The 26,701-nt window shown below is 42.8% G+C and overlaps 2 protein-coding genes across 2 annotated transcripts in view; one reads left to right on the top strand and one right to left on the bottom strand.

Annotated features, from left to right (window-relative positions):
• Positions 1-397: 397 nt before the first annotated feature.
• Positions 398-15,270, bottom strand: NOA1 (nitric oxide associated 1). The gene is made up of 7 exons (XM_021549237.4): positions 14,322-15,270; positions 13,116-13,280; positions 12,195-12,406; positions 10,898-11,029; positions 9,276-9,392; positions 8,348-8,465; positions 398-7,756 (listed from the first exon to the last, which is right to left on the bottom strand). Exons 1-7 carry the CDS (start codon positions 15,253-15,255, stop codon positions 7,551-7,553), a joined length of 1,884 nt encoding a protein of 627 aa, XP_021404912.3. The 5' UTR covers positions 15,256-15,270; the 3' UTR covers positions 398-7,550.
• Positions 15,271-15,285: 15 nt separating this feature from the next.
• Positions 15,286-26,701, top strand: part of POLR2B (RNA polymerase II subunit B) — a 16,620-nt gene continuing 5,204 nt past the window's right edge. The window contains exons 1-17 of the mRNA XM_021549305.3: positions 15,286-15,408; positions 15,589-15,661; positions 16,486-16,636; positions 18,089-18,201; positions 18,474-18,693; positions 19,633-19,791; positions 20,801-20,965; positions 21,471-21,667; positions 22,382-22,501; positions 22,852-23,038; positions 23,724-23,867; positions 24,112-24,251; positions 24,378-24,489; positions 24,940-25,094; positions 25,346-25,544; positions 25,669-25,837; positions 26,308-26,404. Of these exons, the coding sequence (XP_021404980.1) occupies positions 15,390-15,408; positions 15,589-15,661; positions 16,486-16,636; positions 18,089-18,201; positions 18,474-18,693; positions 19,633-19,791; positions 20,801-20,965; positions 21,471-21,667; positions 22,382-22,501; positions 22,852-23,038; positions 23,724-23,867; positions 24,112-24,251; positions 24,378-24,489; positions 24,940-25,094; positions 25,346-25,544; positions 25,669-25,837; positions 26,308-26,404 (2,420 nt within the window). The 5' untranslated portion in view covers positions 15,286-15,389. The remainder of the gene's footprint in view (positions 15,409-15,588; positions 15,662-16,485; positions 16,637-18,088; positions 18,202-18,473; positions 18,694-19,632; positions 19,792-20,800; positions 20,966-21,470; positions 21,668-22,381; positions 22,502-22,851; positions 23,039-23,723; positions 23,868-24,111; positions 24,252-24,377; positions 24,490-24,939; positions 25,095-25,345; positions 25,545-25,668; positions 25,838-26,307; positions 26,405-26,701) is intronic.

The raw sequence follows: 26,701 nt of genomic DNA, 5'->3' as shown, positions 1-26,701 counted from the left end.
GTACCCATACTGAGAGTTCTGCTCCTCTCTCTCTTTTTTTTTTTTTTTTCTGCTGCTGCTGTTTTCATCTCTTATCATTAGCCACTCAGAGGAAGGTGAAAACACTGACATGGAAAACTTTTGGAGGTCTGCAGCCATTTCTGTGATTGGCTATTTTTATTTTTATGACTGTTTGAGAGACAAAGCATTGGAAATACTTGGCCTGAAGTTACTTGTCAGTACTGTTAAAATATTCGTTTTCCAGACAAGTTGGAAAGTACAGAAGGCCATTTTATGTTTGGAAAATTAAGTTGCATCAACATTTAGCAGAAGAAAGCTGCAGGAACCCAAGAGCAAGAATAAAGAAAGGTATATATCACTTCAGAAATCAGAGTTAGAAACAAATATTCAGGAGCAATTATGGGTGGGAATCCAGAATGTTTTTACTCATATATTGACCACATAAAGTTTTAGTGAGAAACCTGTGATATGATCAGTCTGATTAGGTTGTTTTCAAACATTTCAGCTTTCACAGCATGCTCAGTGAATGGCTTTTTGTTTTCCCTTTATTCTGCTTTCCCAGTAGAATATTTTTGAAGAATACTTTTCCCAGTCTGATTTACTTTTGTCTCTATTTCCCCTGGTAATCTGACTGCCTGAAGAACCAGTTAATCATATCTGTGTTCCTGGTAACTCACTGTTCCATTTGCAAAAAGATGTACAAAAAGGCCCAAAGAATCCAGTATTGTGTAGTCATAAATTATTCTGAATTATTCTGCAGGTCCTTCTTTTTCTACTGTGGTAAATCTCCAGGAAGAAAAAGAGATCCAACCAAGATAGTTCTGTCTTATTTCTAGAATTCTAGGAATAGAAAATGTCTGAATGCTTAAGGAAGATGTAACAAACCTTGGACCACGTTCCTCAGTAATTTTGTAATGCTTAGATGCTTTCAAGTGAAAGTGGGTTTAGGTAAAGGCAGAAGTAAAGCAAGGCCCAAATGAACTGTGTGTTGCTTACCATGTATCATACTCTGGAACGTAAATACAAATCAGTGGCAGTATTAGCAGGAATGCTATTACATCTACTCACTGTGTAAACACAGAGAAAGAATTAATAATCCAGTCTGTCATTTAAGTAAATAAGTAAGTAAGCCCCAGTCAAACCAGTATCCCCTCTATCATAAATATGAATAAAATACAGTCACCACTGTTGTCAACAGAAAATGTATTTCCTTCAGGCAGCCTCTGGCATCTCTCTTAGAAATCAGTTTAATTGAAGTTAGAAGATTAAAAGCAATAAAAGAGAAGGGTTTCCTTCCTTTTAAACCTATATCCATTTCCATATAGTTTTCATCTTCTTACCAGCACAACAAATGTTTTTGAGGCTTGATGTTAATGTGATGCAATTTCAGGAGAACTCAAAACAACATAAACCTTTTTTGACAGATTGTTGAATATCAGAAGCATATGTATTACTCCTTACACTTTTTCAAAAGCTGACCTGTTGGCAGAAAATGGAACGATGTCACTTTCCTAACACTTAGATTTTGTCATGTACATTAGTCCTAACCCAAGACTGGAAATAGAATGATGCAAGCATCCATTTACCAATGTATGTTCATAATGTAGTTCAATATAAACATGTTAACACTTAAAATAATATAATTTTCAAAAATTATAGTCACAGGCAACAAAATGTTTTTTCCATAACTAGTTGAACCTAATGCATACTTTCCCTTAAAAGTAGCATTCTAAGAATTTATACATGTGGTTACTTTCATCCTAGTGCATTGGTTGACCTTGAATTTCAGTGAGGCTGCCCAAAATATGATGAAGGGCTTGCTTAGGTTTTGTTTGTTTGTTGTTTTGCTATAATTTCTCTTTGCTTAGCATAAATGACAGCTTTAACCTCAATTTAGTTATCTAAGAGTTAGGCATGTTTAATGATCTTCGGTTTGACAGTGAAATTATCTGTACACAAGGATAACTTCGAGTACAACAGTTCTGTGCTCACTCTCAGTGGTGTTCATTTCCACTTGAGCCAGTTCCTTTAATTTCTAATGTGTTGCTCCCTTGACCACCATCAGCTTCACCTCTCTCACGCTCCATTAGCCAGACAAGCACAGTGCATTCTGCAGTGATTCCACAGAGTCCCCTCAATCAAAACTTGACTGAAAGGCTGTCTTTTCAGAATCAAGTATCGTAAGCCTAACCTAAGTCTCTGAATGGTTCAAACAGGAACCATGTTTTGACCTGCATTGTTGGGAAACATCAGCAATTTTATTTCTGGTTATTTCTAGGCTTACTGTAGTTTTGGTGTCTTTCTTAAGAATGCCCCTCTACATGTCCCTCTTTCAAAGGACACTGACAGCCATCAACCTCCTCCTGACACCCTTTGTCTTTCATTTTCCTTTTTTTGTAGGCTTAGGAATGGGGAGAGGAGAATTAGTCCTTGTGGAGTTAGGCTAATAAATGCCATTTCTTAGTAACCTCACTGCTTTCTCAATGGCTCTGTATTCTTAGCCCAGCTCTCAGGGTTTTCATTTGTCAAGGTCACTACACGTTGTTAATTTGCTGAGGGTTTCATCCCACAAGAGCCCCTATTGATTTACTGTAAGATATTAAATGAATCAATTGCATACTTTTTCATAAACAGCATACAGTTCATTCCCTTCTTTGCCTCAGAAGCTTTACTTACTGTGAGGTTTGGACATCACTGTTGGTCATCCTCAGGATGTATCCCACCAGTATTGCATTTAAATAACTGAGCAGCCTGAAGAAATTTAATGTGAACTGGCTTAATTGGCCAGTTCCTGCTTCTCAAACACTGCCTGCAATGAACCAAGTGGCAGTCTGCCATTTCCCTCACTCATCCCAAGGTGCTTGTCCGTATGGATGCCAGCGATCCTGAAACACACTCAATTCCTTTTTATAACTTCCATACTCAGCAGTACTGACTACCAACAGCATTTCAAAGTGTCACAGGCTCTTTTAAAAAGGTTGAATCATGTATTATCACAGAAGAATTCCAGGGAGCTACTACACAAATGTAACCACAAGTCCTAGAGTTCCATGGAGGGAGCCCAGAGTGCACAAAGCCCAGTGACAAGCGAGTGTGTTGGAACATGGATGTCAAATGAACGTTTCCAAAATTCTTGCTGGATTCATAAAGATTGGACACTCAAATTTAAAAGCGTTGACCTGTCCACTACAGTTTTAGCCAAAAATCTCTAACCTTAAAATCTGCAGGATTATCAGTATAGATAAACCTTAAATTTTGCCCAGTGAATCCCTGTGTCAGTTCATTGCCTGGAAGGTTCTAGTGAAAGATATTTACTGCATTTCCCAGTTACTTCACATCGAGAAAAAGATGTCCTTTAAGGCACTAATTTGAAAGACTTAGATGCATGCATGCTCTGTGATATGCTTCCTATACATATTGGGAGGAATTTCATATACTTCTCTAAATTTTCCTTATTCTTTGGACAAAAATGAGTAATATGCCCAAAGTTCTCTACATATGTGTCCCCTCACCTTGCAGAGTAATGAAGTATGAACAGCATGTCAGTGAGGTTAACCTCCCTCTGTTGGATACCATGTTTTTACACTTTTTTCTTCTTTTCTCTCTTCCCATATTTCCTCTGCTTGTCGTAACTACAAAAGGTTCAGCAAATTCTCAGAACCTTTGCATGTGTATTTGATATATTGTTTTCTTGTCCTATTGTTAATGTTTACAACATATTTTGTATTTGCAAGATTTTATTAAGGTCTTGGCAAATCTGACATTTAGAAGCTCAAGGATCTGTTTCTAACCTATAACTTTGCTTGCCTTGACTTTTTTTAAAAAATTCAGGCTTCCCTCACTTCACTGTTTTTCTAAAATTAAATGTGCTTGTTTTGCAAATATAGAATGTACTGTAAAAGTGGTTTCTCATCTTATAGACAAATAAACCAAAGCCACATCAAATGTTCTAGAGGTGTAGAATAAAATCTTTTATAACTGTAGATAGCTTAATTTAAAATTCCAAAATGCATGTGACTATATATCTGTTTATTAATTTCAGACTAAATGCAGTACGATCTACCATGCACAGCAAAAGATCAAGACTAATTTTGTAGTTATGTTTTTATTTTCAATTTGCAAATGTGTAAATGTATAAAGGTATTATTTCAGACCTCAAGAACTGCTTGATGAGTTCAGGTGTACCCTAAAAACAAATGTAGTATATTTTCTTCTGTGGTTTTGGTTGCGGAGCATACATTAGAATACACAGACACGATATTTGATCTCTGTGGACAGATTTCTGACAGCTTTGTGAGGACAAACTGTAGCTATTTATGTTTCCCTCCATTTCCATAACACTTGCCAATTGTACCCCATTCTAGAACTGTTTTAAGCTCTGTGGAACCCAAAGTCCAGACCCTAATTTAGAAATGTTCCTGTGGTGAGATTTGCCCATAAGACCACGAAGTTTAAACCTTGTCTCTAAATGCAGTCATCTTTTAGGCAGTTTCTGCTGCTTATGTTTTTCTCCCATTTGCTCCAGCTTTTTCCCTTTTCTTCACTTTTTTAGTGTATGAAGTTTTTCATCCTTTTACCTTTCTTTTTCCTGACACTTCACTGATGGAAACAAATCCAAACTTTTATTCTTTAAAGTTTGAGGAACAGTATGTGCAAATTACAGTGTGTTTCATATTGGGAATGGAGTGACACCACCCCAGGCAGTGCTCCTAAAGAACTAAAGCCACCAAATATGTGAGAACTTTACAAAGCAAAAAGGCAGAGTTAAGGGAATTCACCTCTGCAGCCCATGACTATTATGCTAAGCAATGGATGTTTTTATGGAAATCTGTACCAAAGCTACTTTTCAGCTGGAAGCTAGACAGGCGGGAGTAATGGATTTTTTTGTGGCCTGTAAGTACAGCTCTGAATTCATGCAACTGCAGAACTGCATCACCCTCACAAGAACATTGTAGTGGCTTTTGCCTCCAAAAGCTACAGTGCCTTTCACACCTGACATGCACAGGGGAAGTGCTGTCTACCAGCCCCTTCTCATGATGCACATCATCCACACACCTGTCATACAGCCAAGGATGAAAAGGGATACCAATGTCACTTTGGTATCTTTCAATACCTTCACCTGGTTTTGGGTTGTAATATAAAGTTGGAAGCTCTGGCAGATCTTGATACTCTTTCTCTCTCACCACCATCTGATGTAAATCATCCAGGAAGAAGTTTGGATTGTTGCATTTGTTCAGGATGCAAAGGTCCCTGTCTCAGCATTCTTTTGCATTCCTCTCAGTATTCTTGCTTAAGACATAAACTGAACAACATGAGTTGTTCATGCTGTTTCTACACACATAAATTAGTTGTTTAGCCTCTTGCCAGCTAAAAAATGTTCAAGATACCCAGTCTTGAAGAAATACACAAAGCAACATGGTTCTCCCATTTAGCTATGAGCAAGTCAAGGAAAATACTTGATAAATCCATGGCCTGCTCAAAAAGAATGGGCAGAATTTGTACAGGGGTTGGTTTGCTGTGTGTGTTATAACAGTTGAGAAAAATGTGGCACTTTCTCTTCCATCATCACAAAAGTAATTAAAAAAAAAATCTCTCAAAAAAAAAATGCTTCTAGAATCTTGTTCTTAAACATTAAAAAGCTGGTGTTTTTTCCCTTTGTGAAGGGGAAATTGAAAATCACAGCACTGTGAAGATTAGCACAGCTACAGCAGATAATCCTCACACCAGTCTTGCTGGCAACTCCTTCAGTAACTTTTGCAGCCAAATGTGAGGCCTGCCAAGAGCACAAAGAAATCTAGCCAGGAAGACAGCTACAGTTCTATATACCTATGCTAGAAAAACACATTTTGGATCTTGCTGCTGTGCTCTGATGCTTGCCAAGCACACCCTAGGAGTGGCTACACGTGCTGGTTTTCACAACAGAGAAACAGAGAAACAGGAGCGCTGTGTGAGTCACAGCCTGAGCAGTGAGGAACATGCTGCCATAGTTTTTTTTTCCTTCTAGAAAGAACCAGAAAAGATTTCCTGAGAAATCAAGGTGAGAGTGCACATATTTTGTCTAATGTACAGGAAGAACTCTAGTCTAGACACAGACGGAACACATGTGAACCACATTCCCTGGATTCAATGGCAGATTAACCTTCATAAAGAACAACTGATTTTCTACACAGGGAGAACTGGGCAGCTGCCAGCAAGGACAGGGAAGTCCCACAGGACAGTGCTGAACTTCAAACCCCACGGCACCCAGCGCTTCTCAAAGATGCCATGGCCCCGCCTGGCCCACCCCATCTCACTGGCCCCTGGAGGGAGCAGGGAAGGAGGCGGCAGTGCAGGGCAAGGAAGAGGTGAAGAAGTGGCAGAGGACAGCACATGGCTCCACAGGAGGCCCCAGCAGCCTCACACAGAGGAAGAGAGTGGCCCTGAGCAGAGGCTGCAGACAGACCCACATGGTGGGTCTGGGCTGAAAATGGGAGGAAACAAAGAGCAGGGCTAAGGGACAGGTTTCACTCAAGCAATGCCAATACATCCCACAGGCAACAATGGTGAGAAGAGGATGCTGAATGAGCTGAGGATTTCTGCTCATCGTCCAGGCTTCTTCGGGACAACAGCCAAGGACCACAGAGCTGCCCCTGGGACCAATGGACTGACTGAGAAAACATCAGTGAAATGGTAGGGAGATTAGAAGATACTCTTTTTTTGCCTCTTTCAGCAGACTGACTGGTCATGTGTCTCTCACAGTCTGCCTGTCTTTTGCAGATTGAGCACATTTATTATTGCACTGGACCATTCATGTGTTTAGCAAGAAGCTCATGCCCACACAAAGAGCTTTGTCAACTAGGTCAACAAAAGATTGTCTTTGAGAAGATATATGCTTGGTTTCAAAAACCTGTACCCAAGCTAGAGAAACCAAATCAAAGCAGTGAATTGCAAAACTTTCCTCTTCAGACACATGAGCAGACCTGCCTTTTATTAAATCACTTTTCCTGTGTCCAAAAGCAGGATACTGTCCACCCTAATCCACTCCAGATGCTGAAGGAGAGAAAGGACACAACTTCTGGTTGATGTTGTTGCATCAGTATCAGCCACTAGAAGGGTTATACCCACACTGGAGCATTCCCTGCTCCTTCCAACTCCCTCTACCCCCTTTAACTATGGAAACACCTTAAAAACAAGGTGATGATTTTTGACATAAGGGAGCATACCTTCAAGAAACCACCTACTCCATAAGCAGCAGTCAGACCAGGTCAGGCAGGTGAGTTCCACCCTGTATTTCAAGAGGGGACAGGTAAAGGGATCTGCCCATCGTTGCAGATCCCAGGGAGAAGCTGTTTACCCTCAAACAGCAAGGTCCCAGCCCCTCACTTCATAATGGCTGCAGTTCAGCAGTTGGATCAAATGTGGACTTGTGGAGCTCCCTCCTAGCCCTGCTTTCCTTTCAAAATGTGCCCGCTGGCCTTTCAAAAGGAGTCCAACATTTTCTGAATACCAGTAAGTCACCAGGTTGTCCAGGGGCTGTTCTGTCTTCTGCCTTGCTTGGATGATGAGAAGCGCTATCTGCTTCCAGTGGTTCCTAGGTTTTCCACAAAGGAAGGAGGCTTTTTGGTCCTGTAGGCAGGAGTGCCTGGGATCCGGGCCCCTCTGATGGCACTGATGTAAGGCAGAAGGGGAGGCTCCCGCACCACCAATGCAGTGCCCTTGGGAGTGTAGGCTCGGAGCAGCAATTCCTCTTCTGCGTGAGCCGTCACTGCCACCCAGCCTGCACAGCCACAGAGAACATGGACAGTGAGGAGACAAATCCCTAGGATATAAACAAGGTCCTGACACAAACTACATCCTCCGCAGCTGGCTAAAAATCTGAGCTACCCTCACGTGGTTGCTTGAGAAACCAAGCTGAAAGGTCATATCTAGCCCTTTCCCAACAGAAGGCAGCACCTAAAGCCATGTTACTCTTCTCAGACACAGTTCTTTCCTGGTAAGGGATGGTGTGTACCTCCCTCAGACAGTGTGCACCAAAAACAGAAGAACGAATCTTTCCAATCAATGGCCCTTTCCCTCTCACCTGGACAGCTGACAGTGTTACAGCCATTCCTGATGCTGTAGAATTTGTATGGCAGCCAGAACATAAAGTATTCCAATGCTGCCATCCTGTACAAGCATGGTTGTCAATCTCCATTCTTGGAGGCTGCCACGCTTCAGCTGGACAAAGTCATAGCTGCTATGATTTTGTGTTGTTGACAGTCCTGCTCTGAGCAGGAAATAGAGCCTCACCCCTTCAGAGACCTCTTCCCATCAATGTTTCTAGGGCGCAGACCCTGCAAAGCAAACTGATGAAGAAATATTAAATTACCTGCAGAGGAAAGCTTGATATCTGCAACTGCCTCATTTGTACCAATTCCTTTCAGTGAAATGTCCTGAGGGACAAGTGGGGGAAACTCTTTCATTCTCTCGTCCCCACCCATGGGAACCTAAGATTAAAACACAGAGAAATTATTTAACAGTCAAGAGATTCTTCAGCATTCCTACCTCAAACTGGCAAGCAAGGCACAAGGAAGAATAAAGACATTAAACATTTGTTAGCCAGTCAAGAGCTGGACTGAATAACCTCCAGGAGTTATTTCAGGTTTGTCAGAACAGAGTCAGGATCACATCCAGAGGAACCCTGTGGGAGGTGAGCAAAGATGTAGATAGAACCCACCGCAGGATGCAGCTGGTGGATCAGGCCGGCTGCCTTGATGTGAGTAACAGCACATGCTCTCCATGTGCACAGGAATGGAAATACCAAGACAGGGACACCTCACCCCATCTCCCATCAATCTGCAAGTACTACACAGAATATTGCCACACCAAGGAAAATGTCAGACCACCAAGAGATGAAGATATGTGCAGAAGATCCAGCAGGGAAAGAATAAGAAAATTTTCAGCTGCAATCTGTTCTGAAACCCCAGACTGCAGGTTTGCAATGGAAAATATCCCTATTGCTGCCTGCACTTTAAGGCTGTTCAAGAAGAGGCAAGTATAACTAAGCAGAGAACTACAAATCTTATCAGCCTGAATGCTAGAAGCAGAAATTCTGCTGAAAATGCATCATCTTGAGTGCTCTTTCCTAACACACTTCAGCCACAGTCTGTGCAAGACAGCTCCACATGGCACATCTCCACTCACCCACTGCACAAGTCCCAAACTCCTGATACCTGTGGATGTTCCCTGTCAGTTGTACCCCAGACAGGTGTCCTGCCTACCTGCAGCCACAAGCTCCCCCCAGAACCTCCCCTTACCTTTAGGAATTCTTGGGCTGCATGCTTCTCATAGACAGTGTCTGCATTACCCAGTGTAGTAACATGGACTGGCAACAGGTTAGAAGCCAAGACAGAAAACCAGGCAGGCTTTTCTCCCTGAAATTAATACCAAAAGGATCATAACTATGTTAACAGAAAAGCAGCCCTGAATTGCTCCCTCCTGCCCCATTTCCTTCCTGCATGTTGAAAATCTGCCCTGCTTGATGCCCCTTCCCTGTTTGAGAAGTCCTTGCCTCTGTCAATGACAGAAGCCATGGTTTATATAAAATTGGGATTTGAGCTTCCAGAAGAAAAGACCAACAGCTTCACCATCCTGCCTCAAAGCACCCCCAATGCCACATTTATGGCCAGCACAGCTGCTCAGCTCAGGTAAATCATCCAAGAGAGATCTCTGCTCTCATTTAATTCACAAAAACAAACTCAGTGTGCTTATTCACTGCAAGAGGTGATGGACATCTGGTAGGTACTTCTTCTCCTATCACTCTACACTTGTAACACACTATGCTCATTCAACAGTACTAGGTTCCAGCTGCTCTCAAGCTATGTAAAGCCAGTGGAGCGGTTTCAGCAGGCACTCTCATCACATTTGCAGGAAGAGAGAACAAGGTCAGGGAGGGGAGAGATCTCTCCAAGCACTGCTAGCAGCCAGAAATACGGGCAGGAATTCCTCCAGGTTCAAAGGTCTAAGCTGAGGCAGGAGCTTCTGTCATGATCTGAGCACAACTGTCCTCCAAGATATCAAGTGGATATAGATACACAAGACTGATACATTGATGTGTGCTCCTGCCATATAAGAACATTTTTTACTTTACAGAATCCTGCCCCCTATACCTTTCTGGTTTTCTTCCAGCAGGTCAGGAGTGTCCTTAGCAAAGTACCAATTCAACATTTCTGTGGTGATTTTTGAAAGCAGACTGAAACAAAGGAATAGCCCTACACACCCCTAAAACAGGGCAAGCTACTGAGAAAATTATCTAAGACTTATGATAATGTCTAATGTTCTTATGAAAGAAGCTGCCCCTTACAGAGGAACCATCATAGGAGGTCAATTCCACACAGTTCAATAAAGGTGTATGGCATGGGGTTTTTAATAAATGGAAGAAATTATTGGCAGGAGGGGACACATTTCAAAAATACTTTTTACAGAAACTAAAATACATATGCAATTAATTGCTTCCTCAGGCAAGTTCTTCAGAGGTCTGCCAGAAAGAAAAATATCTATGCTGTTCTCTCTTAGCAGGCAGCTTTCACAAAACACAGAAATTAGGAAACCCACCTATTTTCCCAGTTCATTCTGACATTCTCCTCCCTCCCTCATGCCTCTCTGTATGTCATGAGAAGCACATTAAACTCAAGATGTTTGTCAGCATTCCAAAGAAGTTTCCATTATATACTATGCAATATTGCATGCTGGTACCAAGTAACAAACCTTTCAACTACCTATCCCAGGGCACTCTGACTTTATGCAGTGATTAAATAACTGATTCATCATCTCTAAAGCAGCAATGAAAGAGTCTGGGAACGTTATCCAGAAAACCTTTTATCGCTGGTACTACAGTAAGAGATAAAGCAGCTGCTCCCAAAATCTTTTCTTCCTTTACCTCTAAGTAGTCTATACGTCCCAAGGCTGCTAAAAACAAGACCATTCCTGGCTTGAGAATAAAAGTCCGTGGAACAATGGCATGTGATGGCAAAACAAGTTTTACTTCCTTCTCTGTTAGGAGATTCAAAACCTGCAAAATAAATTGTCATAACTCATTCCAGATGTTTCAGTGGGAACAATGGCATTAGTACTGGCATTATATTGATAGAAGAAAAAGTACAATCAAAGCAATGTCAAGAACATATGACACAACAGTTCAATTATGGTCTACGCAGTAAGCGAGAAACAGAAGAATCTCCCCTGCCAAAATCTGCCACAATCTGCTTGTCCTCCACTCAGACTGATCATTGACTGCAGGAACAAAATTTGATCTGAAACTTGGCATGGAGCTCTCCAAAAGAGAGTGTGAGGATAATCAGAATCAGAAGCAACTATTTCTGGATGCAGGAAGTATTTTCCACAAGTATCCAACTCTATCAGAAGGGAAGGACACATACAATCAATCTCAAGATACCAATCCAGGTCTCTAAGCTGATGCCAATCTTTACAGAGACCAGAGTGCAGGTTAGTAAAGCAGGTTATGGTCAGACAAATACATTACTAGAAAACAAGAAGTCTTCTAGTGTTCATGAAAACAGCAATGGCACTCAAGCTGTAAAGTCTCAGCACTATTTTTGCACTTCATTCTCTTCAGAACCTTCCTGTCTGCCTGGTCTATTTAATCTTCCCAAAAAGATGACCTGCAGCTGTGCATGGGTACTAAAAGACTTAAAGTAAAAACGTTCCTGTTTTAGACATGTGCAATTCGTCAGCACTACTGACAAATGCCTGACATACTGGAGCCAGTAGCAGCAACACTGCAGAACCTCCTAGCTTCAGGAGAATGCTTTCTCTAAGATGGGGTTTGGTCATACAACTCTGGTTATCCCCCTAAGCTCCACCTTCTTCTGTAGGTTGGGAGAACTGAAGAAGTGTCAGCTCCATTGGGTGATGCTGGTGTGAACTTGCTAAGAGCATTCTTGCTTACTTCCCTTGGTTCAAAGGTTGTGGAAGCTTGGTGACACAGTCCTGCAGCTCCTTTGCAAAGCTGGCAGTATTGCACTACTCAGAAATGCAACAGCATTACCACATGAACCCCTCTCCGGTACATACAAACCTTATCTTAATACAATTCCCAGGCAAAAAGAATCCTAATGCCAAGACTATGGCAGAAGCACTCTCCCACAGACGCAGCTAAAGCAGAACAGTCCTCCCAAACCCTGTCGCCCCAAAACACAGCACCACAGAGTACCTACACAGTCTTCCTTTACAATTCCTGGAGTGTCAAAACACCACCGAGCATCCTTCACTTCATTGTGAATGAACTCTTCCCTCTCCTCAAACCTCTTAGGGGGATCGCTAGGATCTTCATCTCTAGGATCTTCATCCAAGCTGTAAGAGAGCTTGTCAGGGTCGAAGTCAATCTCAGCGCTAGACTTCTGCTGTTTAAATGTTCTTCCAACTCTTCCTGAATTAAAATGAAAGGTTTTCCTGGTAATCTACTTATTAGCTTGCTTTCCTTCAATCAAACATCTGCCCCTTTCATGGCTTAAAAGAAATGCACATCAGTAGTATAAAGGTGATGAAGACACTATGTGGATAGAAATTTGTGTGCTCAAAAGCCAAAATGATAAATACTTTCTATAATTCTTGCTTAGCACTCCTCATGCCCCAGAATCTCAGCAGGGACCAGATCACAGACACTTAGTTATTTCCAATTTATGGTAAAGCAGGCTGCTTTCTATTTTCAATGCCTCAGACTGCCAAACACAAAATTACCTGAAAACCAGAACTATCTTCTGGCAACCCCTTCTTTTGAATACATACTAAAATGATGTACAACCCTTGTAGCCTGCAGCTCAGATGTGATTATTTAAAATTAAACTTATTTTCTTTATTTGGGAACAAGAGATGGCCCATACCTGCAATATAATAACCTTGCAAACTGCTAAGCTATCAGAATTTTCCAGCCTCCTTCAGAGAGGAGATGCATTGCACACAGGAAGCCTCTGCTACTACAGCAGCTGACAAGTATTCAAAAGTACTAATGATGCTGCTTGTAGAGGAGATAAAGGCCTTGTCCCCATTAATCTGGGAGCAAACACTGGTCAAAATAACTTAACCTTTGTGTGATGCAGTGTTTCCATTAGGGGCAGAAAGGCAACACCTTTACTCACCCACTAGGTAACCTTGCTTTTTAAGTTGATTAAGGTACTTTTTTTCTTCACTGCTTAGCTGATCTTCTGTTTTTGCTGCCTCTTCTTTTAGCCTCTCCTGCCTTCGGAATATCCTGTCACACGTAGGGTTAATAATTGGAAATTTCAATAGGTTCAGTGTTGTTCCTGGGAAAAACAAACAGAAGGCATTTTTGGATCTCTGACTACTTGACATATTTCAGCTCTGAGGAACAAGATTACAAAAAACTGCTTCTTTAACTTTTTGGTGAAACCCAGTAACACAAAGTCAGAAGTGGAACGACAGATGCTCCCATAAAGTACCAGCCTCCCAACTTGGGGAAGCAAAAACAAGCCATCCACCTGCTTAAGAGCTGTTCTCTTCTACAGTTTGAATAAAAGGGTCTCAAAGCTGAGTGGTGCTGAGCCTTAGCATACCCCAGACAAATCTCAACTCCAGACATCTTGGTTTGACCTACAGGTGCTCACCACTCCACTTCCTGTCCTCTCAAGACTGGAGGACACCTCTAATGGATAGGGACAGAGCAAGGCATGCACATCAGGTGCCATCCTAACTGGCAGGGGTGCACACAGACCCACTCTGGTTTAACAAGCCTCTTTAGTGCTACAGGATGTGCAGTACACTCAGGAGGACATGCAGCCCATTCCTGCTGCCCCCTGTGAGGAATCACAGGATCAATTACGCTGGAAAAGAGACCTCTGAGATCATCACCACATTGACTAGACCATGGCACTGAGTGCCACATTCAGGCACAGTGACTCCATCATCTCCCTTGGCAATCCATTCTAATGTCTAATCACCCTTTTGGTGAAGAAATTCCTGCTAATGTCCAACCTCAAGCTGCCCTAGTGCATCTTAAGACTATGTCCTCTTCTGCCACTGGCTGCCTCGGAGAAGAGACTGCCTCCCACCTAGCTACAACTTCCTCTGGGTAGATGCAGGGAGTGGTAACATCTCCCAAACCTCCTTTTCTTTGTGTTAAACACTTCAGCCACTCCTCCCAGGTAATAATGTGAAGCACGGCACACTTCTGGAGCTTGCTGCCCACCATGGAGGTACTGCTTTGGTGACAGGTTCTCCTGCCGCAGGGGTGGCCAAGAGCAGCCTAGAGGCACATATCTCGCTTTTTTCTGCACACCCCGCATTCCCCATTACCCGGGCTACAAAGGGCCGAGCAGTGCCCTGACCTGGCCACGAGGACACGGTGGCCCTGTCGATGATGTCGGGGGCGCGGGACTTGCAGTAGTCGGAGCGCAGCAGGGTGTTGAAGAGCGTGGACTTGCCCGAGTTGGTGGCGCCCAGCAGGTAGACATCGCCGGCGCACTTCCAGGAGCGCTGCAGCCGGCTGACCAGCCCCTCCATGCCGTAGCCGGTCTTGGCGCTGACCAGGCGGATGTCCACCAGCGCGGCTCCCCGCAGCCCGGCCCGGGCACAGGCCGCCGCCACCCGCTGCCGCAGCCGCCCCAGGTGCCCGCGGCGGTCTGCGGGCAGCAGGTCCACTTTGTTGCCCACCACCAGCACGCCGGCGGCGGGCACATCGGGGCTCAGCAGCGCCGGCAGCTGCGGCAGCACGGGATCGGGCAGCTCCGTCACGTCGAGCACGTACAGCAGCAGCGGCCCGCGGCCGTGGCGCCGCGGGCGGCGCAGGGCGTTGCTCAGCACGCGGCGGTGCTCGGCGGGCGGCAGCTGCAGCCCCGGGGCGCCGCCGCCGTGCGCCAGCGCCCAGCACCGCCGGCACACGGCGCCGCGCAGTGCCGCGGGGCCCTCGCACAGCAGGTTGCGGTACCTCTCGGCCGGCACGAAGCCCGGCGCGCCGCCGTCCCCGCATTGCAGCTCGGCCCCGCAGCCCGAGCAGCTCACGCCGCTCGGCGGCACCGACGGGTCCGACAGGCTCGGCATCGCCACTGCCACTGCGCGCCGCGCCCGCCGCTCCCGCCGCGGCTTCAGCTCCCACTCCTGGCGCGGCGCCCTCTCAGCCGGGTCCCGCTCGTACTCGAGGAAGACGAAGCGCTCCTGCTCCGTGCCGTGGCCCGTCGCCGCCGCCCCGCACGGCCGCAGCGGGGCGCGGAGCGGAGCCAGGCGGGCAAGGCGGAACAGCCGCGCGGGGCCCAGGCGCAGCATGGCGGGGCTGCCTGACGTCGCGGGGCGCGCGGGCGCCTCGCGGGAGACGCGACGTGACGTCACGGGTCGCGCAGCCGCCGTCCCGCCGCCACCGGCCCGCGCCCGCCCCTCGCTCCGCCGCTCCCGCCGCCACCATGTACGACGCGGACGAAGGTGAGGGGTTTGTTTCCCTTTTCCTTCTCCTCTTCTTTCCCTCCCGCCCGGCCCTCCCAGGGATGGAGCCGGTGTCCGCGGGAGCCCGGAGATGGGAGATGCGGTGCCTCTCCCCGAGCCAGGCGCGGGGGGGACACGGCGGCGGTCGGAGCCTAACTCACACCTTGTACTTGCCCGCAGATATGCAATATGATGAGGACGATGATGAGATCACGCCCGACCTGTGGCAAGAAGCCTGCTGGATTGTTATTAGGTGACCTGCTAGAACTTGCTGTCCTTACCCCGCCAAAAGCTGTGCTCTCGGTCTGCAGGGACATCCAGCTAGCTCCCGGGAACACGCCTGGGAGCTGCGGTTTGGTTACGCTAAACTGTGTTGCAGCACCTTCAGAGCAGGAGGGCTTTTGGTAGAAACAAAAGGCTGTCGGCTGGGATTGAGAAATTCTGACCCCCAGCACACGCGTTTTTCAGTGAAGAAAGGGGTGGTTTTGGTTCCATATCAAGCACGTGGTTTTGCCCATTAATCTCACTGTTGTTGCTGGCATTAGGAAATCAGTACATGGGTATTTTCACCATTTTTTCTAGCAAAATGTGAGCATCCAGAACCTGTGTGGCTGGAACACAGGGAATCCAAGTTAAAAGTTGAGTACTATTACTTGGAATTGGGGGCATCCTCCTAGTCTACTGCAGCTAGGAAAATTAGTTGAAGCAAAGTAATTCATAGTGTTACTGAAAACTTGACCTGGAGCCCTTTCAGTGAGGTTTGTCATCACGTTTCTCTTCCAATTTAAGGGAATTTTGAGGCACTCACCGTGCATGCAGTTGTGGCTTAGCTAAGAGGTGGCAGCAAGTCTTGTCACTCCAAAGTGTCTGTGTCTTCAGGCAGGGAGGGAATTATTAAACATTTGTGAGGAGCATCTGTGTTTGAATGCCTTGGGTTAAGTAAATATGGTTGATTCTGTACTATATCTCATGGCTTGTGGAGTTTTGGTTATAAATATGTTTTAAGTTTGTTGGTGTGTGAAGTATATTAATTAAATTAAGATTTCTTATTAACCTGTTTTTTTTTAATTTTTTTAGCTCCTATTTTGATGAAAAGGGTTTAGTCAGGCAACAGTTGGATTCCTTTGATGAGTTTATTCAGATGTCTGTGCAGAGAATTGTTGAAGATGCTCCACCAATTGATTTACAAGCTGAAGCCCAGCATGCCTCAGGAGAAGTGGAAGAGCCAGTAAGTGAAGAACCTTGGCAGAGATTATGTGTTTTTACAATTCAAAGTCATTTGACATCAATTCTGTTCAACTCCTGTCCTGCTGTTTGAGCTGAGAAATGACCAAGTGGCTGCTGTAGCTCATATTGTCAGTTCCTCTGCAAAACTGCATGGACAGAGATTTACTAGAGCAGGTCAGGTAGCCAAGAGCAAGCTGTGTTTTGGTGAGATTTTGGTTTTAAGCAGCTTTACCGTGGCAAGGCTTATAGCTGAAAACTTCTCTTTAGCTTTGACTCAGGTTAGGTCCGGGTTTTCAAAGCGTGCTGTTGTTCATGTTCTTCCCTTGGAACTATGACAATAGAGATTGTCTCTATTCTGCATCCCATGATGAGTGTGCTCCTCTACAATGAGTGTGCACCTTCTGCAGTGGCTCTGGTGCTTTCACCTGTATCCCTGGTGTAGTCTGATCCCTGTTCCATAAGTGCAGATGGTGATGAGCCATTGCCTTGCTGTTAGTCACTACCTTGATGCTTCCCTACAGGGATTTAAATGAACTCTAGGACACCAGAGCGTTGATTTTATTACATGGTTTTCCTGTTCCTTGGCATTTTTTGCCAGCAAACAACTGTCCTGTAGAGAATAAGTGAGATGTCTTTTGGTTTCTTTGCTAGGCAAATGGTTCATAAACATTTAGCTCACTAATTCTTAATATTTTCTCTGTTATTCTGTGTATATTATGTATATTTGTGCAGTTCTGCAGCTGATGTTTGTGCTGTGCTTGGTCTCTGTTCAAATCAAAAGTATGGTTTGTGCTGGGCTTCTTTTTGCCCGAATGCTATTAATTTACTTTCTCAAGTAGTGTCTTATTCTCATTTATGATTTGCAAGTTTTTGGGAATAGGTTTAGAGATGAGAAAAAGAAAACCTGTTTTTTCCTCAGAGTCACTTGCAGGCAATCTCTCACCACATTTGAAGATGCTGGACTAATTTAAGGAAACCGTGTGTATTAGGAAAACTTGATTTTTTTGTTTCTGTCTCCCTCTGCTTCTCAGTCTCAAATTTTGAAGGCAGTTTAGAGCACATGAGAGGGTTTAGCAACCATGCTCAGAGATAAGAATGATGGTATTCTCCTTAAGATAGCTTTCATGAGAACTTGGCAGTTGCTGCAAATCCAGGAAAAGGTGTTTCTTCACATAAGGATTGAGGTTTTTTTTTACCTACAGAACATTTGCAACAAGGGTGTGCCACCTCCTGTTGTAGGAAGCTTTTGTGCATTTTAAGAACCAGATAGTTTTTCAAAAACTTCAAGTCTTAATTTGTTTACTTGTCTTATCAAATCTTCCTAGGAACTGGTGCTACCCAGCTTGCTGTGTTTTCATTTATTGGTAGTGGCTGTTCTTCTGCAGTAACAGTTCTGGTTGCTAATAGGAGAGATGTTTCTTCCATTACAAGTAAATATATTCTTGTTTTCCAGCCCCGATACCTGTTGAAGTTTGAACAAATCTATCTCTCCAAACCTACCCACTGGGAAAGAGATGGAGCACCCTCACCTATGATGCCAAATGAAGCCAGACTGAGAAACCTTACGTAAGAGCCAACTCTGTGGTGGATAAACACAAGGAAGAACTGCCTCTGCCTTATTAATTAATAACCTTTTGCAACATAGTAGTGCCTTAAAAATGTAATAATTGCTGCTTTATTTAAACTTCCATGTCTAGTTGTTAAATGCAGATGGTGATTGGTGATTTGGTAATAATGCTTAATACACTTGTGTGTGCTTGAATAACTGCCTTCATTACTCAGGGTTGTAAGAAAGGTAGTAACTGACAGGTGATGCAGTTGGTGTTTTTATTCTGTAGGTATTCTGCCCCCTTGTATGTGGATATAACTAAAACAGTTATTAAAGAAGGGGAGGACCAGTTGCAGACCCAGCATCAGAAAACCTTTATAGGAAAAATTCCTATCATGCTGCGTTCCACGTACTGTTTGCTGAATGGTTTAACTGACCGTGATCTTTGTGAGCTGAACGAGTGCCCACTTGATCCTGGTGGCTACTTCATCATTAATGGATCAGAAAAGGTAAGGGATATACCTTACACAGCTATCTTTGCAGACACTAGCAGTTCTGTTACTTGTTCCCATATGTTTTGCCAGGAGCATAAACACTCTTATTCCGGTGTACCAGAGATACTGTGGGAGCTCCTGATCTTACAGAAAGATGAGCTTTTAGTTGTCTCTTAAGGCTTTCTCAAGACACCTTTTCTTCTCTGAGGCACATTTGCCATCTTCAGTTCTTCCCTTCTTCGGTTTTGTGAACTGCTTTTCATTTTGTGAACTGTTTGCCAGTAAGTGCTCTGGATATTTTGATTTCCTTCTTCAGTATTGCAGAGCAGCATGCATTCTGAAATGACGCAGTTCCTCACTCTGAGTGTTCTCCAGCTTGTTCACAGCTATACAGATGCATTTCATTTCAAGAAAAGGTACTTGTCTCTATTGCTGTGGAAGCAGCTTCAGAAAATCATATCTACACCCTGTTAATGCCTCACCAGTGAAACTGACAGGTTTTTTCTCTCATAACCTGGGGAAACACAGCAAAATAATCAGAATTTTTTATTTCTTCTTGGGGGAAAACAAATTCTGGCTTTGATTGTTGAGCTGGCATTTAAATTTGCCTGTGTAGTGCATTGGCCTTGGAAAAACAGATAGTGAAATGCTTTCTTTATCAGTGTGTGAAATGTCTCAGCATAGCCAGCATGTGTGGTAAGTAATAAAAGACAACAGTGTTCCCGGAGTTTATTCCACCTTGACTAGCTTATATTTTGTTTGGGTATTCCATCTTATCTAGCTTATATTTCGTTTAAATCTGTATTTTTAAAATACAGAGTTTGGCCAATTGACTTCATGCTGTGGAGTGCTCTTAAAGTTGAGGCACCTGGAGGAATAGTTGAAACACTGTGAGTGTTACTTTCAATATTCTCTTTTGTCACTTATTTACTGGTGCTCTTGTTTCTCACACAGGTTCTGATTGCTCAGGAGAAAATGGCTACAAACACAGTGTATGTGTTTGCAAAGAAAGATTCAAAATATGCCTATACAGGAGAGTGTAGATCTTGTCTGGAAAATTCTTCTCGACCAACAAGTACTATATGGGTCAGCATGCTGGCCAGAGGTGGACAGGTATGGCTAGGCAGCAAGAACCCCAGAGATTGATTTAGGAGTTTTGTTATTGTCCTGTCTCTTTGTGTCATTTGCTTTTGGGATTTTGAGAAGAAATTTTCTCTGATGCTAAGTTGTAAAGAAGATAAAAGTAAATGAAAATTTGTTATAAATTATACCTGTCTCTATGATAAATAATTTGAGGATTGAAATGAAGACTCAATTTGTGGTAGATTTTAGGGCAAGGCTAAAAGTAATTTTTAAATTACTATACATGAGTTTTTAGAAAATTCAAACAAGTTGTGTCCTGTTTTTTCATGAAGAATAAATAGAAGAGCAGGGACCCTCTACTTGCTGATGGCCAAGCTAGTGTTGAGATGTGTTTTGCAGACCACATATTAATTCATATTTAACATCTAATTGTGCCATCTGTGAGGGAAAGTAAGTGCTACTTCTAATGCAAAAAGTGTCAGTACTCATTTAGTATTGCTTTGATGTTTTGAAATTTTCCAAGAGCAACTTAAATAGAAGCTTTCCAGTATTCTCACTCCTGATGTCTGAGGCACTCCTCATTTCCTCTGCATCCCACAGCATTTCCTTCTGGAGAAGGAAAGCATCTACTTGAATAATCATTTGGACATTGGGTTGGAAAAGCTGAGTTAAGCCTGACAGAAGGAACACTGAAAGTGGATAGGATTGCTCTTGGCACTGGGGGAGAAAAATTATGCATATGGGTGAACAAGTAGTATTTATATTCCTTTGTATCAGCAAAAACCTTTCAAGTTTTCACAGGTTTCTAAAGCTTGAAGTGTTTTTAAAATAAAAAGTCATTGCTGGAGTAAGGTTGCAGAGTAGCTCCTTAGTTGGCCCACTGAGAAGCCATGTTTTCCTGTGGCGCTTGAATGAATATGCTTGTGTTGTATCATTCAAATCCAGAGAGAAACTTTTACTTAAAGGCAGGATGATTTTAGAGATTCTATTGAAAGGCAGGATGATTTCAGCCTAAGCCCTGCTCTCCCCATCTTTGCAGGGTGCAAAGAAGAGTGCCATCGGGCAGCGCATTGTAGCAACTCTGCCGTATATCAAACAAGAGGTGCCCATCATCATTGTCTTCCGTGCACTCGGCTTTGTGTCTGACAGGGACATTCTAGAGCACATCATATATGATTTTGAAGACCCAGAAATGATGGAAATGGTAATATATATTAAATTATTTTCTGTTCTCATGTTTGGTGGTGTGTCAGTGCAGGTAGTCATCGCTTGAAGCGTTGTTCATTTTCCAGTTGTAATTTATTTATTTATTATTTTTGTGGATTCTGTATTAGAAATGTTGAAAGTTCTCTGCCTGAATCTATTCTAATGAGTACATTAAGGGAATAGAGCACAGTGGAAATTTTTAAGAGTTAATGTGTATTTGGAGTGTTAGGGTCTTCTGCTGTTGTTGACTTTAACTGTAAAATCTTGATTATACCTGAAATAGCATCAGACCTAGAATAAACGTGAATGAGAACTGTTTTCTGAAGTTTAAACTATTTTTTATGTTTTTCTTACATGCTTCATTGCTGTTTTCTAGTGCCAGAAAGACCTGGATCAATAATTAGCAGATCCTGAAAAGAATCATTAACAAACTACTGTGTAGTTCCCTTCAGCCCCAACAGGCACTGGTTGCTACAGGTTTTTGTTGTATTTTTCTGCCCTAGGTCAAACCATCTCTGGATGAAGCATTTGTCATTCAAGAGCAAAATGTTGCCCTAAACTTCATTGGCTCAAGAGGTGCCAAGCCAGGTGTCACTAAAGAAAAGAGAATCAAGTATGCCAAAGAAGTCTTACAAAAAGAAATGCTTCCACATGTTGGTGTCAGTGACTTCTGTGAAACCAAAAAGGCCTATTTTCTAGGGTATGTCAGAACTCTGTCTCACAGCTACAAATGGATATTTTTTACTCATATATATGATTGGAAGAATGCCTTGAATGGAAGTTTGTTTTAAACTCAGTCTTCTGGATACTCTGTGATAAACCTTGGGGCACTGGTATATTTTTCAGGCTGAGAAAATGCAAATTTTTATAAACTAGGAAAAAAATAAAGGAACAAAATGAGCATCAAACACATTTTGGATCTTAAGTTAATATGATGATAGTGCTAAATGATTTTTTGATATCCAGTTGCATGGATAACATTTAGAAATTAATAACTAGGATTTAGATAAGTACTGATAAGCTGACTGTAATGTAAACCACTCTTTAAAACTAGTAGCGCATTGTCTTGATCACTAACTGACATGCAGATGAACTGTAGCATCAGGAGAGTTGTGATTTTATCCCTGATTGCATGTGCTTAAACAGAGCCTGTATTACAGTACAGGGCAGATATTTAGCAGAAGAGGCATGACCATCAAGTTGTAAATATTTTCTGTAGCCTTAGCCTGAACTTTCTGTAGGTCATCCACCTCTAACAATGTGCTGAAGAGGTTTATTTTAGGGCAGTGGTATCCTAAAGATCTAGAATGGGCAGCCTTTAGGAAAGAGTTCACTGACTTATCTGTGAAAACATGTACTCTTTGTTGTGAATGTCTGCTGTCAGTTTAAAACATAAACTGTCTTATTTTCTTAGGTATATGGTTCACAGACTGTTGCTGGCAGCACTGGGAAGAAGAGAGCTGGATGACAGAGATCATTATGGCAACAAAAGACTGGATCTTGCTGGGCCACTCTTGGCTTTCCTGTTCAGAGGGTAACTATCACACATTTTCTTTCATGGTAGAGGTATTGCCAGCTCTGTGCTTCTAAGTCAGACTAATTCTATTGTGTCAGCCAGTCTTGGGCAACACAGCTTCTGTCTAATTATGACTTTTTCATGGAGTGGTTGAGTTTCCTATAACACTAGGTGACCAGTATTTACTTGTTTTGAAACATATTTTGTGCATGTTTACAAACAGTTGGGTTTACTTTATTCCACTCTGCCTCCTCAGTCTGGTTACAAATTGCTTCTTTTCAGGAGGCCAGTGGCATTTTTTTCAAATAGCCTCAAGTAGGCTGAATTGCCCAGCACTGTTTAATCAGATTTCTCGGTGTCTTCTACAGAATGTTCAAGAATTTGCTGAAGGAAGTGAGAATATATGCACAAAAGTTCATTGACAGAGGGAAAGATTTCAACTTGGAGTTGGCAATTAAAACAAGAATTATTTCAGATGGTTTGAAATATTCATTGGCAACTGGAAACTGGGGTGACCAGAAGAAAGCTCATCAGGCCAGAGCAGGAGTATCTCAGGTACAATAAGAGCTTTGTCAGGTTTACAGTTTTTATGGTACAGCTGTTGTCATGGAAGAGTTTAACATTGCTTAGCAGCCATGCATGTTATATGTTAAACAGATATATTCTTAAAAGGAATTTCCTTAGGTGACACAGATGAAGATCCAAACAGTTGTATCTTCATGAATCTGGTTTAGGTTTTTTTTGGTCATGGTTTGTTTGCTTTGGCTATTGTATTCACTGCTAAACAGTTGGTGTAACTCTTGTACAGATTTTTTTGTTAGATCATACACTTTTGTGTAAATTTCTAGTCTCAGGTAATCATCCAGGAGGATGGATTTCTTCACTTTAGTTACTTCCACTGCTTCATAGGCAGTTAAAAAAACTTGAGTGACACCTTATAATGTAAAAGTTAGGTATTCCATGGCAAATGATGAGGAGCACTGACAGGGTCTTGCTGTGGTAAAAGCATGCTCTGGGAACTTCTGCCACTGAAACACTTGTTAGGAGCTTGAGACCCTAGGGTAGTGTGAGATTAGTGGAAGTGAATTAAATAGTGCAGCTAACAAAAATCAAAGCTGTTTTAGTTCTTTTTAAGCACATTGTTTCTAGAGGGCATTGATCCTTTGTGCTAGGGTGTCATGATGCCTGCCAGCAACACACTTAAGAAGCTTGGACTGACTGAACTCCTTCCAATGTGCAGGTGTTGAACCGCCTGACTTTTGCATCCACGCTTTCCCACCTGAGACGCCTGAATTCTCCCATTGGGAGAGATGGAAAACTGGCCAAGCCCCGGCAGCTGCACAACACCCTGTGGGGAATGGTTTGCCCTGCTGAGACCCCTGAGGTAATGAAAGCAGGATTTGTGTACTAACTGCTTTTCCCTCACAGTCATTTTGTAACTTTGGCACTTGTGATGATCCCTTGCACTTTTTTTAATAAAGCTGATGGAAATATTTAGCTTTATAGCTAACTGGGTGGTTGGAAGCATATTTTACATCCAGTTCCTTGAGGGGTTAAGTTTAAATTCTTGAATCTTCTTGGGGGAAAGCCTTGATTTGAAAATGCAGGTTAACTTTTGTTTCTGCTAGGGTCATGCAGTAGGACTTGTGAAGAATTTAGCCCTGATGGCTTACATTTCTGTGGGGTCTCAGCCATCCCCAATTCTGGAATTCTTAGAAGAATGGAGTATGGAAAACCTAGAAGAAATATCTCCAGCAGCAATAGCTGAGTACGTGCAAATAAAACTCTTTCAACAGACTTAAACTTTGTCCTGCACAACACTTCAAGGGTTTGAGGGTTATTTGGTGGGGTGGGATATTTTTAATTATTATTTGTTTGTATTTCCCCTTTCTAGTGCTACCAAGATATTTGTTAATGGCTGCTGGGTAGGAATACACAAAGATCCAGAGCAGCTGATGAATACCCTAAGGAAGCTTCGTCGTCAGATGGACATCATTGTGTCAGAGGTATAAATCTCTGTATCTAAAGTTTGGGTGTCCTTTCAGGCAAGAGAGGCTAATGCCTTGATACCACTTTGCAAGTTTCAAGTAGCATTATTTGCAAGTCTCTTTCTGAACATACTTCCTGTTGGGTTTGTTCTGTGTTTTTTTGGGGAGGTTTTTGTGTTCAGTGCATTTGATTTGTTTGGTTCTTTTTTAATACACTTGATTATGTATGGTTTGTTGCTTGGTTCTGGGGTTGGTTTTTTTAGGGGGGTTGTTTGCTTTTAAAGATGTTCCAGTTGAAAATAATCTTCTGAAATGCTCCTGTTTGTAGGAGTGTTACTCTTTGTTCTGTGTTTCTGATAGTGCCTGGAAAGTCTTTGCTTTAGGAAATTTGGTTATCTTCTTTTGTGTTCTGTAATTCTGATTCCAAGCTGAGACTTTGTACTCAAGAGGTGCTGCTGTCTTGCCCAGGTCTCGATGATCAGAGATATTCGTGAGCGAGAAATCCGCATCTACACTGATGCAGGCAGAATTTGCCGTCCCCTTTTAATTGTGGAGAAACAGAAGTTGCTGCTGAAGAAAAGGCACATTGATCAACTGAAGGAACGAGAGTATAACAATTACAGGTGAGATACATTCCTGAAATTCAACTGAAGGTGTCATTTTCCATCCTGGAAGGTGTGTGTTTTCTCAGATTGGAGAAAGGAATGTTTACAGCTTTGTGCAGCACAAAGATGCTTTCTCTGCCTGATAGTCAAATCAGTTTTTTTTTAATCACACTGAGGCAGTGGTAGTAATAATAAGCCAGAGAAGTCCTTGTTCTTGTCATTGCTGAAGAGACCAATTTTAAGTGTTAATTGAGTTATTGGTTGTTCAGTTGGCAGGATCTCGTGGCCAGTGGTGTAGTAGAGTACATTGACACCCTGGAAGAAGAGACTGTGATGCTGGCAATGACTCCAGATGACTTGCAAGAGAAAGGTGTAGCATATTGTTCAACATACACACACTGTGAGATTCACCCATCCATGATCCTGGGAGTGTGTGCATCTATTATCCCTTTCCCTGATCACAACCAGGTCAGTGCACTTCTGCTGACATCCTGCTTTTAAAGCTGATAGAAAACCCACAGGTGTGTGGGTGTGGGTGTGTGTGTTAGGAGCTTTATGTACATAATTATTGGTCTTCCCTTTGTCTGTCCAGTCTCCCAGGAACACGTACCAGTCTGCTATGGGTAAACAGGCTATGGGAGTGTACATCACCAACTTCCATGTCCGTATGGATACGCTGGCACATGTGCTGTATTATCCCCAGAAGCCCCTGGTAACAACACGTTCCATGGAGTACTTGAGGTTCAGAGAGTTGCCAGCAGGTGCGTTGTCAGTTCATGTTCATGGAACAAAACCACTGCTCTTCTCTTTTGTTTCAAACATGTCACAAATGGAGTGTGTTGAGTACCTGAACACTTAGCAAATGTGTGGAATTTAAGAAATAAGTATAGGTTACGTGTTAGATTGTAGCTGGACACCTAGACTGCAAAAATTTGTTGGTAGTGTTGCAACTGAAACTACCCCAAAAAACCCCTGCTAACATCTCACTAAAAAATTGCATTTTCTGTATTGATGTTTGATAGGTTTTTCACAAGGGGTCTCTCTTGACTCTCTTTTCTACACAGAGTTGCATTTGCTGATACTGCATGTTTTTGTGTGTGGGATGTAGAGATTTTATCTGAGGAAGGGCAGAACAGCTTCACTGTAAGAGAGTACAGCCTATTTTGAGTTAAAATAGGGTCTGTCTGGGCATGTGTGCATTCTGTCAAAATATTTTCTCTGCATATTGTAGGTATCAACTCGATTGTAGCCATTGCATCATACACAGGCTATAACCAGGAAGACTCTGTCATTATGAACCGTTCTGCTGTTGACAGAGGCTTTTTCAGGTAAGACTCTGTAAAGTTTTTAACTGCTTGGAATTTAAAAAAAAACCTATATTGAGTTGTCCAGAGGATCAAGAAAAATTCATTTTATGCTGGAAGATGCTGTTCTCCAAATCTTTCCAACTTGAGAAGCATTTTAATTTATTTTTTTAATGGGGATGGAGGGAGCAACACAAAACAGTGAATGTGTATCTTAGCAAAACACCATGAAACCTCAGTGCCCACTTTGTCTTCTTAATCTTCCATTTTGATCTTTATTCTGTTTAGGGTCCTTTGTATGACAGTTTAATGAAAAAAACA

This window comes from Lonchura striata, chromosome 4, assembly GCF_050655825.1.
Source record: "Lonchura striata isolate lonStrDom1 chromosome 4, ASM5065582v1, whole genome shotgun sequence".
In the NCBI taxonomy this organism is placed as follows: domain Eukaryota; kingdom Metazoa; phylum Chordata; class Aves; order Passeriformes; family Estrildidae; genus Lonchura; species Lonchura striata.
The sequence above is the reverse complement of the archived record's forward strand: the minus strand, read 5'-3'. Positions and strand labels throughout refer to the sequence as shown.